Raw genomic sequence first — 17,501 nt, forward strand, 5'->3', positions numbered from 1 at the left:
TAGATGTCACATCCGGTGCAGATATGGCATGACCAGAGCCTTGTGATGTAATTTGCAAAATACAATCTCAAGTATATGCAGAATAATAAAACGGTATTGATTTATGAATGAATCTTAAATTCTTTTATATGCAAATCAGCGACGACGACCAGCACTTCCCATATTCTCAGTTCGATCGGCCATGCTGACCACCTCCCCAATACCGGCTGCTTCCTGCTCATCTTCAAGAGCCACGATCTCCTCACGACTATCCCACCACTTCTCTTCCGCAATATCGAATGCAGCCTTCCGTAACTCTTTGATACTCTTTTCGTCAGATTGGCCCTTTAATCTCAAATTCTCGATCAGGATCCTCTGCCACTCTTCAGAGGTTCGGCTGAAGAACTCCCTCAGACTCTCGAAGGGACGAGGCAGCGGCTTGCTGTCATCAACAGGCTGATCTGTCTCCTGTTCCTCAACGTCAAGCTGCTCCATGCCTTGAGTGACGGAGGGTACGGTGACTTCAGTAGGTGCAGGAGATGAGGCACCCAGCGACATAGCATCGCCTTCCTCATCTTCCATCTCTTCATCTTCCTCGTCATCCTCCATGTCCTCATCACTATCATCGGCTTCGTCCAGAAGATTCCAATTCTGCGGCTCGTGGTAGAAAACCTCTTTCACTCCATCCATTTTAACCAGGTCAATGGAATACATATCGTCGAATGTGAACTCACGGTCACCCTTTTCGAAGGTTCCACCGTAAATGAAGAGCATGTCGTCTTGGACCGCAAGTTGAGCATTGAATCTCCTGTGGGGCATCTCGAAGCGCACCACCACAGGTTTGGCAGGCTCATTGGACTCCTCAGACTTTGGTGTGCTCAGTTGCATGAGTTCATCGTCGTCATCATCAGTACGAATCCCACCCTTCGCCTCCAACGCCTTAAGGTTCTGAAGAAGTTCTTCCTCATTTGCCTTGCTTCGGTCACGAGATTTGATAGCCTGGTTCGCCTGCTGCTTTTTCCCTGGAGCTCGGGGACGACGAAGACTCAACGGGAAGAACCGATTTCGATCAGTGTTCCAAGCAAACAGGGTGTCGAAGAACTCGCTATCGATGCCCTCTTCAGTCAACTCAACGTCGTGGACGCCACCAAACATGATGCCACGTCCCTTGTGGTAAGCCATAGTGGTACCCACGCGGGCCGGGTTGGGGGTGTTAGCAGGCTTCTTTCTCCTCTCCCATCGAACTGTAGGACCAGTAGAGACCGGTGTGTCTGATTCGGGGGGTGTAATCCTGAGGAACCAGGTATCTTGATGGACCATGGGCCGCAGTGTCATTTTTTGAGGGCCGCCCTTGCCTTGCTTGCTGCCCGTCGCGGCAGATGCTTTAACTCGGGAGTAACCGCCGTAGAGGACTGCACCTGTCTCGTGAGGCAAGAATGAGAAAGAAGAGCGAGAGTCCGGCTTCTGCGAGGCCGTCGTCAGTGTAGGATTGAACCAAGTAAACTTGGAGCAGTCATAAATCCACAGGTCTTGTAAGTACTTTGTCTGCTGGGAGGTATCCTGGAATCCACCAAAAAGAATGATATAGTTCTAGAATTTGATTTACTGGTCAGGCTGTAACTTTACCACGCCAGGACAGGCAATATTCAGCAATTCTTCCATACCTTGTAATACGTCATTCGGTGGCCGCTCCGTGCCGGAGGCCCTTTGCCTTTAGTCTCAAGGCGAGTCCATTCCCGAGTGGCAGGATCTAGATGCCAGAAGTCATTGTAATGGTAAAAGGTGCCCTGCTTAGGTGATGAGAACTCCCCTGTCTTCTGTTAGACCGCCATAAAATCATTGCATGTCGTACAGAATATGTAAGCAAGCTCACCTCCGAACAGGTATACACCTCCAGAATTTCCTCCGCGACACCAAGCGTGACCACTTCGAGGCAATGGACTGTTAGGGCTAGTGACTTCTCTCCATTCGCCCCGGTCAATCAGGTATACGAAGAGGTTGTTGAAAAATGTTGCGTGGGTTCCGTCAAAGTACTCGCCGCCAAAGAGAAGCAGTTCGTTCCGGTTGCTCGGGGATGCTAGCACCGTGGAAGATGATCGGGGCGCTGGAGGCCCTGAAGGAACTTCTGTCACCTTCAAGAACTTGGCCTGCTCTTCGGCATACTGGGCCAGGATGGCATCCAGGTCGGCGTCTTCGGCGTCACTGTCCACATCCCTGCCTTTGGCCTTGGACTTTTTTTCCTTTTGAGCAGTCTTCTTTGATTGCTTGGCCGCGATACGTTCCTTGTGCTCCGCGGACTTCTTGTTCTTCTTGGCCATGGTGAGCTGTGGCCTTTCACGGATTTCTCTCTTTTTTTTTTCTTGAAGCTCCAAGATTCTCGGCCGCGGGGCATAAAAGGTTTTCCCCACATACACTTATCAGGACATGTTGATCATTCATCACCCCCAAAAGCATCAAATATTGGGGTTATACTAGTGACTACATGGGATTTAATGACTGCTTATGATATACCCATCCTGATTATTTATTTAATTACAATTGACTTGCATTTTATAGTCGAATTGGAGGCGAGTCAAAGTATAGCGTCTGCTTATCAGTGGCACTGACCGCTCACGTGCGGGACGCGTTGTCGAGAGTCGCGACAGCGCGAGTTGAAATGCTGCAAATGACTAGAGGCCAAGGTCATGAGCGCAATACGCCCCCATGACGAAGACCAATCTTGCCGTGCATCTTAAATGGCTCCTTGGTCAAGGCCCTTCCCTTTACCCCTCTTTGTCTGCTGAAATCCCTCCTATCGAGCCCGAGAATCGCGTCTCGTTGCAACAACCTCCCCTCCCTGACGAAGGCGAGCTATCAAATGTGATTTTGGAGGATCTAGATGATGTATCCGACGATAATATGGCAAGGTTGATGCTTGCGCCTCCATCAGGAAGCAAGCCTCGTATGCTCAGCTGTTCCGACACCCGGCCACCAAGTTCACCTTCGACTGTCAAAAAACCGTCTTCATCGAGAAGCGTGGTTCAAGGTAGAGATTGAGGAATCTTTGTATTTTGTAGGAGAATTCACTGATTGACGCTCTATTTTGCAAACAGAATCGTTTCTTGAAGCGCCACAATCCTCCTTCAAAAGTGTTTGCCCCAAAGCCACTCCTCTTCGGTCAAATCGCAAGCTTGAGAGGTCTCCATTCGGTGAGATCGAATCGATTGATTTGACCGGTGACCACGATCGCTTCATACCGTCATCATCAATAACAACTGCTGATTTTGGGGAACCACGCCGCTTGTGGACCGAGGAAGCAGCATCGCGCGAAGGGGCCCGTGAAAAACGAGGCAGGAAGCGGAAAAGCGATGAGTATTCATCAGATCTCATCTCGCCTTCAAAACATGCGACTAAAGTTCGAACACCGTCCAAGGCAAGCCTGCCTTCATCCTCGGGGAATATCACAGAACTGGCCCAGATCACGAGCCAGGTCAGCCAGGTTAGCGTGTCAAAACGGGCAGCTCAATTCAAGCGCGATCCTCCAAACATCCTGAAGAACATTCATCCGAGTGTTATTGCCGATTCTGATGAAGAAGATCCATTCGATGATAGCTGGCTGAACGATGATCAAGTTGATAATATGGTTCTGGATGCCGATGCAGGGTTGTATCCAAAACTCCCTCCAATCAGCCCTGTAGACCATGAGAAAAGCAGTTTGGGAGATTCGCATCAGGATCCAGAAATGAACGATACAATGCGTCCTCCAAGTCGCAAAGTAAAGAAGAGAATCGACCAGGACTCGATACCGCCCCCGCAACCCTCCCTGGCGCCGAAGATCCCCACTCTACAAGAAAAGGACAAGAATGTTGTCAAATTTCTGAGCTTGTCATCGCACGCTTTGGAAAAGTCCATTTCACAGCTGAAGACCACTCTTCAGGCGAATTCCGAGATTGTTTATGAGCAGGCAATGGAAGGCCGACCAGCACCTGACCTGATTGCCGCAAATAGGGATCTTGTTACCCGGATCCAGGCCATTGAATCCTTGCAAAAACATCGAAGCACGCACAGTGAATGCATCTCTCGCAAGGAAAGTCTAAAGCAGAATCTGATGTCTGCCATCTCCCAAGGTCTGGACCCAACAACCATGCCGGAGGAGCTTGCACGGAGTCGAGCTGTTGAGTCAGAGCTTGAGAAAGTTGAACGAGAAATACTCGAACTTCTTCCTCAAGCTCAGATCTTGGATTTAGCGGCAAATCCCGGGTCGGGTGATTCTGGAGACCCAATGAAGCAGTTGTGCTTTGATCCCATCCAGGCGTCTTCCAGGCGGCAATTCGAGGACTTTGCCCCAGTACGGGAAGAATCACCTCCGACCTCCCCACAGCCTATGGGCAGGGCTGAAAGACTTGGAACACAACAATCATCCTCTGCAAATTCGAAGGTGGCTCGGGATGTTTCATGGGCGCTGGATCGTAGCAGCATGGCTCGCCAAGATGCTTTTGTCTCACGGAATATGGCCTCACCTCAGCTTGCAAGTGCTGTGGATTCCGACGACTTTGATTGGAATGCTAGCGATGAGGAGATGCTCGAAGTAGCGGGGAGTTTCGATAATGGTCCCGAACCACCTGTCCAAGAAGAAGTATTCAAAGGCCGTCGAGTCTTCACAGAGACATCCGGCAATGCCTCTCGCATGCCCTCTCTGAAGAAATCACCTCCCCGGAACTCATTTTGGTCCAATCATCCCTGGTCCCAGGAAGTAAGAACTGTCCTTAAGGATAGATTCCACCTCCGTGGGTTCCGATCAAATCAACTGGAGGCGATAGATGCAACGTTGGGTGGAAAAGACACATTCATTCTGATGCCAACCGGAGGTGGAAAGTCCTTATGCTACCAGCTCCCTTCTATCGTAAATAGTGGCCATACCCGTGGTGTTACAATTGTGGTGTCCCCACTGCTTAGTCTGATGCAAGACCAAGTGGATCACTTGCGAAAACTGAATATCAAAGCTTTCTTGATCAACGGCGAATCTGACAAGACTGAGCGATCGTGGATCCTTGGCCAGCTATCCAACGCCGGCGGTGAAGGCCTAGAGTTGTTGTATATCACCCCGGAGATGATCAACAAGAACCAAACCCTTGTCAGAGCTCTCGAAAAACTCCATCACAGGAAAAGACTTGCCCGACTAGTCATTGATGAGGCTCATTGTGTCAGCCAGTGGGGCCATGACTTTCGACCCGATTATAAAGAACTGGGCGAGGTTCGGACAAAGTTACCTGGTGTACCGCTCATGGCTTTAACTGCCACCGCAACGGAGAACGTGAAAGTGGACGTCATGCATAATCTCAAGATGAAGGGATGTGAAGTATTCTTACAAAGCTTCAACCGCCCGAACTTGACCTACGAGGTGCGAATCAAGGGAAAGAATGATGAAGTGCTCGCCGGCATTGCCGACATAATCACCACCTCTTACAAGAACCAATGTGGAATTGTCTACTGTCTGTCGCGCAAGACCTGTGAGAAAGTTGCGGAGGATTTGCGAAAGAAATATCGCCTCAAGGCCCATCATTACCATGCAGCAATGAAGTCCAGCGAAAAAGCCGAAGTTCAGAATTACTGGCAGCAAGGCCGATACCATGTTATTGTTGCCACCATTGCCTTCGGCATGGGTATCGACAAGCCAGATGTGAGATTTGTGATTCATCACAGCATCCCCAAGAGTCTTGAGGGGTACTATCAGGAAACTGGACGGGCTGGTCGAGATGGCAAGCGTTCAGGTTGCTATCTATATTACGGATACAAAGATTTTGCGACATTGAAGCGTATGATTGATGATGGTGATGGCAATTATGAACAAAAGGCTCGCCAGAAACAAATGCTACGCAATGTTGTTCAATTTTGTGAGAACCGCAGTGATTGTCGACGAGTGCAAGTTCTCGCCTACTTCAACGAATACTTTCGTCGAGAAGATTGTGACGACTCGTGTGATAACTGCAAGTCGGATTCAGTTTTTGAGCTCCATGATTTTACTGAGTATGCATCGTCAGCCATTAAGATTGTCCGGCATTTCCAGAACCAAGCGTGTGATAAAGTGACCGTGCTCTATTGTGTGGACATCCTACGAGGGGATTTAAAACGAGCCAAGTCAGCTTCTCATAAGCAGCTACCTTGGTATGGCAAGGGGTCGGATCTTGAGCGAGCAGAAGCAGAACGGCTTTTCTACCGCTTACTGGGCGAAGACGCGTTAGCGGAGGACAACGTCATCAATGGAAAGGATTTCGCTGTTCAGTATATCAAACTCGGTCGACGCGCCACGGAGTACGAAACAGGCCAGCGTCAAATGAAGCTGCAGGTTCGCGTCTCTCCCAATGGCAAAGGGAGAGCGGCAGCGCGTCCTGGACAGAAGAAATCTGGAAGCCAGGCCTATCCTCAATCCACCATGGTTTCTTCTCCCATTCAATCGGCAACTGACCGTCGCCATACGCGTTCCAAACAGAAATCTGTTCATATCAATCACTCTTCAGCGGATGAGGATAGTGATGGCTTTGAGAGGATTCGAGTGGCCGGCCGAGCCCGGAATAAAAACATACGCGAAGTCAACCTTCCCATCATAACCGACCAAAAGATGGATGGCCTGGATCATCTTCACCGTGCTGTTGTGGAAGATTTCGAGGTTACGGCTAAGAGATATCTTCAAGAGGTATCATTGTTCATTGAAAATTTGATAAAGTTACCACCGAACTCACATTTTCTATAGATCGTTGCTGAAAAAGGCCCTCAATCCCAACCGTTCCCAGATTACATCCTTCGTGATATGGCCATCTCATTCCCTAAGAGTAAATTTTCTTTCTTCAGTTGCTAGTGACTATCTTGCTAATTCGCTCTAGCGGTCTCGGAGCTCTCTGCTATTCCTGGGATCGATCCAGACAAAGTAACCCGCTATGGTCGCCAGATATTGAGGCTGGTGGATAACGCCAGGCGACGTTATCATGAATTGAAAGATGATGCGGAGACAAATGGCATCGTCCCAGACCCCAACCACCACAATGTCATCAACCTTAGCAGCAGCGATGAGTACAGTGACGACGACGATCTTTTTGTTGACCAGGCGCCCAATAATGACCTCGACCGGCCCATGGCAGAGACCTCCGATAATAATATCACTAGTCGCTATTTCCCTCCTCCGCCATCGCCTGGTTTTGATCCCGATAGTGTCTTCGAATCAGGACCGGCGGCCTCTAGCTCTAAGGGTCGCAAGCGCGCTTATACGAAGCGACCACGCCGAAAAATTGGCGGCTCTACTGGTGGCTGGAAAGCCAGGGGAGCCTCGAAAGCGAGATCCAAACCTAGCACCGATCGCCCTTCAAGCCGGTCATCTGCGGCACCACGAAAGACTTCGAAAGCCAAAACCTCGAAATCTACGATTGGCATGATGCCTGTTTGAACTATGTTTTTTTCTTTACGAATTGATCATGAGTGGGCGTTTATGTGCATGATGCATTTATAGGCGTTTTCTTTCTTGTCTCTCTAAAACCTGCCTGGGGTTTCGTCTGCGCATAAAACCAAACATTGCTGGGAACAAATGGATTATTCCCGTTGGGCAACTACTCAGACTTAGGATACAAATAGACATAATCCGATTTTTTTCGTTGCAATTTCAAGTCTTTCCACGGACTATCACCAGCGACTATCTATCCGAGTGAGCGACCAAAATCAATAAGTCGTAAACGCCGGGCATCTCGTGGGTGGAATTGGGCGACCTTAGCTCGTACAAGAAACCGTGATGCTGCAGAGTCGCGTTCAAGGTCCACATACGAGGTCCCGGCCTCTAGCAAAGCATTCAGTAGATCATGCACCTCGGCCGCCGCCGTTTCTCGTCTGTTCGCAGGACTGGGTCCATCTGTCTTGCGACGCAGGAATTGGTCAATCCGTTGCTGGCCGGCGTCTTCTTGTTCTTTTGGCTCCTTCTTCTTCGGCTTACCATGGGCCGTATAGCCAGCCTGAAGGGTTGCGTCTGAGACCTCAAGTGCATCTCCCACCGTTGGACCACCAAGATCCTCCGCAGCAAGCATCGGAGCCAAGGTATGGTCAATGAATTTATCCAGAGCGTCCTTGAGGTCTACAGATGAGCGATCCAGCCCCTTGGTTTTTTTCTTTTGTTCTCGGACCACTTCCTGGGCCACTTGCGATGGCGTCTGCTCTTGTTTTCGAGCATTGAGAGTGCGAATCCTTTGTATTCTTTCGCGAAGCCCGCTCGCTAATACACGAGATTCGCGCAAATTGGCTTCCTCCACTCTCAGGCGGTCACGGTCCGTAGATAGCTTTTCAGCAATCGCAGAGACTGACAGTTTACCCTCCTTAATAAGATGGGAGGTTTCTTCGATAGCTATTAGTGAAGGTAGGACAGATTCTGTTGATGGCAATTCATCTTGTGTCTGTAGCAATGAGTTGTACGCTCGCTTTGCAAGTCGCGCCTGAGAGACGCGAGACCAGGGATCACTATCAGTATCCTGCAAGCCATGTGAACGAATCTCTCGGAGCTAGAAATAAAGACATCCATTAGCCATCGCTCGTCCAAATGCAGGAAATGATCTTTTCACCCTGTTCAATTCTTCTTCTTGTCGCCGAACCTGCTCTTGAAGTTGCTGTAATGTTCCATCTAGACGTCGCGCATAGGCATGCAGGGCCGTTGCGCTAAGAGGCTCATTCGAGGACTCTTTCTCCGCGGCTTGACGGTTGTGCTCGAATTTCTGGATCTTCTGCACGGTACTATCTGAGATCTCCATCACTGCCACTTGAAGAAACAGTCTGTTCCAGCTGAAAGGCCTACTTTCACGCGATGTTACTGAGATTGTCCAGAGCTGCCCGCTTGTGTCAACTACCAAACAACCGCGTCGCGTTGATATCACGTGGTGTCCCGATTGGGGTTTAGCGGGGAAGCGGCGGACATCACCTTGTCCACCTCGTTTCGGCTGCTTGTCCTCTTGCCTTCTCACCTTCTCCTTCTTCCACCCTCCATCATCTTTTCCCGTCCCGCGCCTTCTCTTTATTGCTTCTATCCCATTCGCCCTTCTACCCCAGCGTTTCCTTTTCGTTTCCCTCGAGTAACTAGAGGCAGCAAGTGGTTCGGGTCGCGCATTTCTGGTTTCCTACTTCGGACCCTCTCCTTACCCGTCGCATCCAGCACCCGGCTCCATTCCACTTCCCTCCATACCTTTTTCGCTTTCTTCCCTCGAGCATTTCCCCGGAGATTCATCCCGTGAAGCTTCCCTTGCTCTTCAACTGGCGAGCCCCATCATCACCACCACCACCTGATCTGCACTTTTCTCTCGGCATCAACACCACCACATCTCTCACTCCACCTCCAGCCTCTCCAAGCACCAGATCCTTCCCCGTCGATCGCCAAGCACCAGCACCTTCTGTGGGACCCTCTGGTGTACATAGACGATCATAAAAAGAAGAAAGCAGATTTCATTCTTGACATACGACCTCTTTTCACGTAAGTGAAGAACAGAACAGCAACCAAAGCCATGTCAGCCTCTCCGTCCAACCTGCAATCGACCAAGCGTCCTCTCGAGGACCCTTCTTCTCCGTCGGGCCCCAACGACCAGCCGGAAGCCAAGCGCCCGGCCCTGGACAAAGTAGCGCGCAGTGACGCCGAGGCCGAGACCGATGTCTCTAGCAACCAGATTCCGCCCGTCGATGGCTCTAAGGATACCCAGGGTGACACCGTCGTCCCCGATGCCCCCAACGGCAAGGGTCAGCCCGAACCTCAGCCCATCCAATCCACCGCATCCCACGGCGAGCGGACCGGCTCCCAATCCGATCAACAGGCTACTCAGGACGAATCGAGCTGGATCCATATCCGTGCGGTAATTTCGAGCCCCGAGGCCGCTACAGTTATTGGAAAAGGAGGTGAGAATGTGTCGCAGATCCGTCAAAGGTCCGGTGCCAAGTGCACTGTCAGCGATTATTCCCGGGGTGCCGTGGAGCGGATTTTGACCGTCAGCGGTGCCCAGGACGCAGTCGCCAAGGTAGGTTTTTTTTACCGTCGAGCTCTAGATTTCATTGGGAACACTCGTTGCTGACTATACCAGGCATTCGGTCTTATCATTCGTACCCTGAACAATGAACCCATCGACGCCCCTTCCACTGCCCAGTCCAAGACTTATCCCCTGCGTTTGCTAATCCCCCACATTCTCATTGGCTCGATCATTGGCAAGGGTGGTAGCCGCATCCGTGAGATCCAGGAAGCGTCTGGCGCTCGACTCAATGCCTCCGATACCTGCCTGCCTCTGTCGACTGAACGCTCATTGGTCATCCTTGGTGTTGCAGATGCCGTCCATATCGCGACATATTATGTTGCTGTGACTCTTGGCGAGCAGCTGACGGAGCGTTTCGGTGGTCCCGCAGCCTCGGCCTACGCCACGCGCAGCGGTGGTCCTGCCGGTGCTGTTCCTGGGGGTATGCAGGTTGTCCCCTATGTTCCCCAGCCAGCTGGGGGCCAGTATGGTCACCCTGACACCTTCAAGCGTCACCACCCTCACCCCAACCGCGGCCAGCCGGGATCTTACGGTGTCCCCTACCTTCAAGGCCAGGCTCAGCCTCCAGTTGCTCAGCCCGCCATGCCTTATGGCGCTGCCCCACACACTCCCTATGCCGGCGCTGCTCCCCACCAGCCTACCCCTTATGTGGGTGGCCCTCAGCCTACTCCTGGCCGCCCTGCTCCTCAGGCACAGCCTCCTGTGGGCGGTGCTATGCCCGGCCAGCCACTGACCCAGCAGATTTACATTCCCAACGATATGGTTGGTGCAATCATCGGCAAGGGTGGTGCTAAGATCAATGAAATACGCCACCTGTCTGGCAGCGTCATCAAGATCAACGAGCCGCAGGAGAACAGCAACGAGCGCCTAGTGACGATCACCGGTACCCAGGAATGCAACCAGATGGCCCTCTACATGCTTTACTCGCGACTTGGTGAGTGGCACTCCACATGTTCTCTTCCAAAGCAACCACTAACAATGAACCCATAGAAAGCGAGAAGCACCGAGTTTAAGTTGAGTAACAATCCCTTTTATCTCCGGAGCTCTACAAGTATTGTGCTCCAAAAGTCTATGGCGGTTTACGATGATTCTGTTTGTGTTTCCAATCTCGCACGGGTGTTCTATTCTCTTCTTGCTGTATCTTATTTGAGGCGTGTGCCTGATCCCTGCCTCCTAATTACCAATTCACCTTTTTTTCTTGCACCTTTCCATTAACCCCATGCCTTCCTCCACGTAGCCGCAGCTGCAGACCACAGATTCCATTTTCTGACGACTCCGGCTGTCTTTCAGCAATCCCAAATCTTGTTCAATAACTCACATTTGGATGTAAGCTTCCTCGCATCCCATGTTTCACTGCGAGCTTTCAAACTGTCCACTAGATCTTCTGGAAACTGACATGTTTCATCTCCAATCCAGGCACAGTGGACAGCATCTTCTCCCGAATCGGCGCGATACTTGCTACAAACTCCTTGGTATCCTTTGCCCTTTTATGTGCTTCCACGCTGTCCCATCCTACAGCTATGAAATGCACTACCGCATGGCCGCTCGGGCTCTTCACATGCTCCACCGCACTTGGTCGATCAACATGGCCCATTGTCCAAGACCGTGGACCCGCCGCCTGGGGCAACTGCTCAACCAAAGCGGTGCGAAAGCTGATCAAGTCCGCGTTCAGCTGCCGCATCTCATGCACCGTAAGGTTGCTTGCAAATGGAAGACAGCATAGCTCGGTGACCGGGTTCTTGGTCAGGGTATCTGTGCTTGAGATCGGCGGGTTCAGGGTTGTATAGAGAGCTGTGGGAGGCTGACGGGTGTCGAGCAGGAATGGTTCTAGATGCGCAGCGGTTGTAGAGCTACGGGCGTCGGTCCAGTCTGGTGATTGTAGAGTATTAGCCGGTGCTGATGGGTGTATACAGCTCTGGGTATCTGCGGAAGAAGGAGCATTTTGTCGATAGTCAAGGCATCAATTCCCGCGCAGATTGGTCCTATTGACCGACAGAACTTACCCACCACCCATACAAGCGTATTCTCGTCTTCTACCGCCCGGCCCCATGCCGAACTTTGATGGCCACTTTGTTGTTGAGTGGCGCGAAAGACCCTCAGAAGTGCCGCCCCTTCATCACTAGCGGGGTCCTCAGGCTTGACCTCAGGCTTGACCTTGAAATATATAAACTCGCTGATCGCTTGTGACATGGTTGGATTGCACGATGTGGAGAGCGAGCAGACGAATCAAATATGGGAGTAAAGATGGGTTCTTTTACGAAATCGTCCAAACAAGCATAGGCTTAATTTAAGAGTTAATTAAGGCCGATGTCATGGGAAAATGATGTCAGAGGTCCGGTCTTTCATTAACGCGACGCCGGTGCATAACACATAGACTATAACAACCCTGGGAGGGCGGAAGCAAAAGCAAAAGACAATATGTACAATGTCAACTTCCATGAACGAAAAGATCTTTTCGTATCGCTCTCCAATTCAATCCCATTAAAAGTCACGCCGAGAAACAGAAAATTCAAAATAATCAATATGGGGATGGTCAGGAGCCAATGGGGTCTCGCTAAAATCGCCCGCATACAAGATGTCAAGAATTCACTAGAGATCATCCATTCCACGTACTTTGACTTTTCGCTTCTCGAATGCGCTCTTCAGGTTGCCTACCAGGTGCTTGCGACGTTCGGTCTTAGCCTTCCATTGGGAGGTATCCTCGCGCACGACCACAGGCCCGGCGATGTCAACGGAACGCAGGCGACTGTGCTTCGCGGAGCCGGTAATGCTGGCCCGGAAATTGCCGCCGCGCGATGCAGACTCGGGAGTGTGGTAAGCACTATTGTCAATAGAGCCGCGAGAGCCGGGGGTGGTTGGGAAGCGCCCGGCATTCTTGCGGGGGGTAGTGAAGGGCGAATTTTCGCGGCTGGCAGGAACTGTCGAGGAAACGTCGACACCGAGCTTGCGCATTTGAGCCTCAAGCAAATCGATATCACTGCTCTTGCTCTCTGCCATACTCATCATAGTGGCAATGGTTGAGGTGACAGCTTCTACAGTGGGTCGCTTCCGAGAGGTACTGGCTGCTCCATCAGGGCGTGGGACATCGGCGAGCTTAGCACGCAACATTGAGACCCCTTGCTCGAGATCAGCCATCTTGGCCTGGATGGTGGTGAAGGCAGTTCGCAGATCATGTTGGAGAGTAGCCTGTTCGGCGGAAAGCGGTGCCGAGAGAATCGCTCCCGTATCAGTGTGCGCATCGAGGGTCTTTCGAATGCTGGCGCATTGACCACGTAAAGTCACGATCTCTTTTGTGAGCAGCTCACGACATTGGTCTAACTTGTCTTCGACCGATTGAAGGCGCTCTTCATTAAGAGAAAGGGAAAGGGCAGTAACAACATCTTCGAGATTGGCAATGTCCTGCAGAAACATTTCCTTATCAAGTACATCGTCAGGCTGTTCGCCCTTTAGGATGGTCACCCATTGAGTTGCATCCGATTTCTTGGGGGGCTGCTGGTAAAGGAGATATGATTCCAGAGAGCGAGCATTGACGCCAAGCGTATCAACCATGGAGTTAATATCGCGGTATAGGCGTTCAATCATGCCGGGAATTCCTGGCTTAGCAGTCTCTCCGGTGTAGTTCTGGTGCGGCAGGAATGGATCAAGTGTGGCAGCGGGCTCAGCTGGGCGAGCAAGATCGGCACGAAGTCTCTCATCCTCGTCATCATCTGACAAAGAGAGAATTTCCTCCTCCTGGCGCTGAGCGGCAACTGAGGCATGAGCTTGCTCTTGCCAGCTAGTAGAATCACTGACTTTCCGCAACTGGCCGTCACGCTGAGCAATCTGAGTCAGGGATGCCTTTCGAGAAGCCAAAGCGCTGCCAGGCTCTCGGTTTATATTGCGAGATAACATAGTGCTCTTCTGTGATTGAACACGGGTAGGACTTGGGGACCGGTAAGGCTCGCGCCCATTCCGAGCAGCTGGACCAGGAGGGGGAAGAAGAGGCTGCTTTGGAATCTCTCCAAACAATTGGCGAGGCGGCTGCCCTTGCGTTTGCTTCGGGGCAGTTTTCGAAACTCCACTGAAGATGCCTCCCGTGGAGCTTTTGTCAGAGAAGCCACCGAACGAGCTTTCCGCGGAGGGCTTGGGACTCGGAATTTTTGTTTCATCGCGCGTGATCTCCTCGCCACTATCGCTGAAATCTGACTCATCTGCATCCTGATCGGCATCAGACCCGGCATTAGATATTTCGGGAAGCGAAACAGTCTCCTCCTCGGGTTCAGACTTGATCTTTGTGATGCTTGGGTCAGGAGGCAAGGGAGCGTCTTCGATAACGGGTGGTTGGCTGTCGGTCTTTTTCGGCTTAGAGATGAAGTCTGAAGTCCGAGGAGAACCGTCAAGCTTCGGAGTGGATTGCTTCTCAATAAAGAAAGGTGAGGGAGGGGGCACATCGTCAGACTTTGGAGTAGGCTTTGTTGCAGTAGTGAAGTCTGGAGGCAAAGGTGCGTCATCGACAGAGCTCTTCGATACATTAGACGAAGCTGAGGTGTCACCAGGTGCATAACTTGCTCTGCTCATGGAATCCGGGGGCAACGGAGCCTCAAGTGAGGACAGAGTCGGTGTAGAAACAGATGGTTCCCTCTTTGGTGTCTCGGTTTTATCTGAAGGTGCTGAAAGAGGGCTTGTTACCTGATTCTGAGACGTATTGGTTTGAAAACTTGACTGAGCAGTAGAAGTCGTGGTACTGTTGCCAAAGATTGAAAAGGTTGATGGTTTACTCGTTTCGACAAAAGGTTGAGGTTGTGCTGGCTGGATTGGTTTCGAGCCGAACAAGGACGAAGTCTGAGTTGTTGACTTGATTGGCGCTCCGAAAATGGATGTTGGCTGAGTCTTCTGGGGCTGCTCGGGAGCAGGCTTATCCTCCGTGTCATCCATGGTTTCTCCGGGTGTCTCTGGCTTACTAGTGACCATTTCGTCGAACGAACCGCCAAAAAAGGCGCCCGATGATGGCTTGTCAGATTTTGGTTCATCTTTGGCTGCCGTACTGTCAGCCTTAAAAGTGGAACCCAGGGAGAACCCGCTTGCACCAGAACCAAACGGATTCTTAATTTCATTGGATTTTGGTGGCGCAAAGGCGGTTTCGGTATCGAGTTTGGATCCAAAAGGTGAAGAGGTTGATGCCTTTGTAAATGCACTTTCACCTGATGCCTTTGCAAACGGTGACTCGCCGGGCTTAGCGGCTGCAAAGCCACCGAACCCACCACCACGAGAGAAAGAGCTGAAGCCGCCTCCTGTAGTGCCAGTTCCAGGTCCCAGAAGGCTTTTTCCTGGAGTGCTAGGCTGTCCGAAGGTCGATCCCACGGCACCAAATCCGGATCCCGGCTGTGAAGGAGCTCCAAAAGCTGGGCCTGGAGTGGATGGTTTTCCAAATGAAGGAGCTGCACCGCCACCCAGAGTTGAGGGGCTTCCAAACGAGGGTGCAGAGGGCTTTCCGAATGCCGCAGCTCCCATCGGAGAGGGGCTACCAAAGGATGGGCCACCTGAGGGCTTTCCAAAGGTCGAAGAACCGAAAGGAGAAGCGCTGCCAAAGGAAGATTGGCCAAATGTGGCTTGTTGCTGAGCGGGAGCGGCAGCAAGAGCAGGGGAGGGTCCAGCCGGCTGCTGCGCAATCTGACTGCCCGAGACAAGGCCCGAGTAAGGAACGTTTTGGCGAATAGCGTCATTATAGATGAACCACCAGGAGGAAAGAATCCCATCATTATTTAGGAGAAGCAAGCCTGGCAGGGGTGTCGAGCTCTCTTGGATGTCGTCGTCGCCCACAATGGGTGCGATAACATTGCCATTGGAGCAAAAATAAGGGGCCATGCCGATCACAGAAGTTTCTCCAAGATCATCCTTTAAGGGAACTGATGCTCTTTTGATATCATCGTCAACACCTGTCGGGGCGAAATGCCCAGCAAGGCCCATGGCGGTCTCATCACTCGCCAATGGTTGTTCCGATCGCGCGATAAGACCGATATCTGAGGAGCAGGTAGAAGAGACGATCAGAACGTCTTTCATATGTGGCTTGTAGTCTCGTAGCCGCACGATAAACTGGTAGGCGGGCGAACGCTTCATGTTGAAGCCAATCGGCGAACAAATTTCCGACATTTTCTGGATTAAGAAAGGAGCCTGTTTCCGTCTTGTGATAATGTAGTAAGATGAGGCCGGGATACCATAATCGTCCTCTGGGGCATTCGGGGTATACACCATGCAAAAGATGTCATTCTCAAGCCATGCGATGGAGGAAACTGTCAAAGGGGTCAGAGAGGATATGATCACATAAAGAAACGCGGTAATACATACCATGGCACTCCCCTTCCAAGTCAGATGGGCGAGGAATATGGTCCTTTTTCGTTCCATCCGGTGTCATTTGTTCCGCTGTTCCATCGGCCATACCAGCCACGAGTTGCTTTCCCTTGTTGCTCCACCCGACAGTGCTAACGCCAGTCCTGAGAAAAGGGCCGTTGGCATTAGAGACAATATTACCACTCTTCAAGTCTGCAATGAGTAGTTCACCATTAATGGTAACCAAGGCAACAAAGGTTGAAGTAGGATCCGGGTTTGGCGCGAGAGATCGAATCGTGACGCCATTTGTTGAAACAGAAAGGGCCGGTTGCGCATTCGATTGCGAAAGGCTGTTCGTCTCAAAAATCGACAGTTGAGAACCATTTTCTGTGGCCACAATCAATGCGTCCTCGCTTGCGGTAAATGCCACATGTGTTGGGCGCGCAGGCAGAGGGATGGTGGCTTGTGGTTGGAATGGTTTGGTTTTTATTTTCTCCTCTCCCGTTGGAGCTTCGATAGCTTTTCGCACCGCTTCGGTGCTAGCGACAACGAGAGCATCGGGACCTGCACCAACAAGGACTCCTTTGCTCTGCGCGACAGCTAGGAGAGATGTGGTTGGGGAGGGGAGGGCATCTTCGGGCCAAGGGGTGGAGAGGAGACGGACGTTAGCATCGCCATGAACACCTTTGAAGCCAATATGCTATAGATTGAGTCAGAGTATCAGTATACAGATCGACCAAGCTGTTTTTTGAAGCTCTGGGCGGTCGACTTACATCCGTGAAGACTTCTGGGACCTCCGGCCCAAGCTCCATAGACGCGCTCCCTCCAGCAGGGATAGACGACCCGAAGCCGAAGGCCATTCTGAAACGGTCAAATTCGGCGGAAATTGAACGAGAATGGTCACCTAGAGGTGAGCTGGACTTGGGCGCATTGAGCGATGGAGAGGATGGCGGAGTAAGAGAGAAAGAGCGTCGGTGGAGTGTTTGCGGACTCCGGTTGAAGAGATGAAGAGTACGCGCAAAAATCTTGAAGTAGCTGCTCCCCGTAAAGAGAAGACAAGGTGACGCGGTAAAAAGGATCCAGACTGGATCGTGGTGAGAAGATGAGGAGTAAACCAGCTGCGAGGTTTGAACTTCGAAAATGTTCGCGGCAAAAACACCCAACAGCTTTCTGTGGCCTGACGGGTCAGGCTGCCATCAC

At 51.4% G+C, this 17,501-nt stretch overlaps 6 protein-coding genes across 6 annotated transcripts; 2 read left to right on the plus strand and 4 right to left on the minus strand.

The window, feature by feature from the left end:
* Positions 1-135: 135 nt before the first annotated feature.
* N7462_010774 (putative Kelch repeats protein) lies at positions 136-2,297 on the minus strand (the record flags this gene model as incomplete). The annotated part of the gene is made up of 3 exons (XM_057082488.1): positions 136-1,569; positions 1,644-1,789; positions 1,853-2,297. The coding sequence occupies 3 exons, from the start codon at positions 2,295-2,297 to the stop codon at positions 136-138; spliced, it is 2,025 nt and encodes a 674-aa protein (XP_056929528.1).
* Positions 2,298-2,682: 385 nt separating this feature from the next.
* On the plus strand, positions 2,683-7,396 carry N7462_010775 (uncharacterized protein; the record flags this gene model as incomplete). The annotated part of the gene is made up of 4 exons (XM_057082489.1): positions 2,683-3,004; positions 3,072-6,652; positions 6,710-6,788; positions 6,840-7,396. The coding sequence occupies 4 exons, from the start codon at positions 2,683-2,685 to the stop codon at positions 7,394-7,396; spliced, it is 4,539 nt and encodes a 1,512-aa protein (XP_056929529.1).
* Positions 7,397-7,643: 247 nt separating this feature from the next.
* N7462_010776 (uncharacterized protein) lies at positions 7,644-8,738 on the minus strand (the record flags this gene model as incomplete). The annotated part of the gene is made up of 2 exons (XM_057082490.1): positions 7,644-8,492; positions 8,583-8,738. 2 exons carry the CDS (start codon positions 8,736-8,738, stop codon positions 7,644-7,646), a joined length of 1,005 nt encoding a protein of 334 aa, XP_056929530.1.
* Positions 8,739-9,482: 744 nt separating this feature from the next.
* N7462_010777 (telomere maintenance protein PBP2) lies at positions 9,483-11,008 on the plus strand (the record flags this gene model as incomplete). Its single annotated transcript, XM_057082491.1, has 3 exons — positions 9,483-9,986; positions 10,050-10,929; positions 10,986-11,008. The coding sequence occupies 3 exons, from the start codon at positions 9,483-9,485 to the stop codon at positions 11,006-11,008; spliced, it is 1,407 nt and encodes a 468-aa protein (XP_056929531.1).
* A 362-nt stretch (positions 11,009-11,370) lies between these two features.
* Positions 11,371-12,185, minus strand: N7462_010778 (uncharacterized protein; the record flags this gene model as incomplete). Its single annotated transcript, XM_057082492.1, has 2 exons — positions 11,371-11,918; positions 11,999-12,185. 2 exons carry the CDS (start codon positions 12,183-12,185, stop codon positions 11,371-11,373), a joined length of 735 nt encoding a protein of 244 aa, XP_056929532.1.
* A 399-nt stretch (positions 12,186-12,584) lies between these two features.
* On the minus strand, positions 12,585-17,161 carry N7462_010779 (FG-nucleoporin NUP159; the record flags this gene model as incomplete). Its single annotated transcript, XM_057082493.1, has 3 exons — positions 12,585-16,264; positions 16,320-17,001; positions 17,075-17,161. 3 exons carry the CDS (start codon positions 17,159-17,161, stop codon positions 12,585-12,587), a joined length of 4,449 nt encoding a protein of 1,482 aa, XP_056929533.1.
* Positions 17,162-17,501: the final 340 nt, after the last annotated feature.

This window comes from Penicillium macrosclerotiorum, assembly GCF_028827735.1.
Source record: "Penicillium macrosclerotiorum strain IBT 26536 chromosome Unknown utg000010l_segment0_segment0, whole genome shotgun sequence".
Classification (NCBI taxonomy): domain Eukaryota; kingdom Fungi; phylum Ascomycota; class Eurotiomycetes; order Eurotiales; family Aspergillaceae; genus Penicillium; species Penicillium macrosclerotiorum.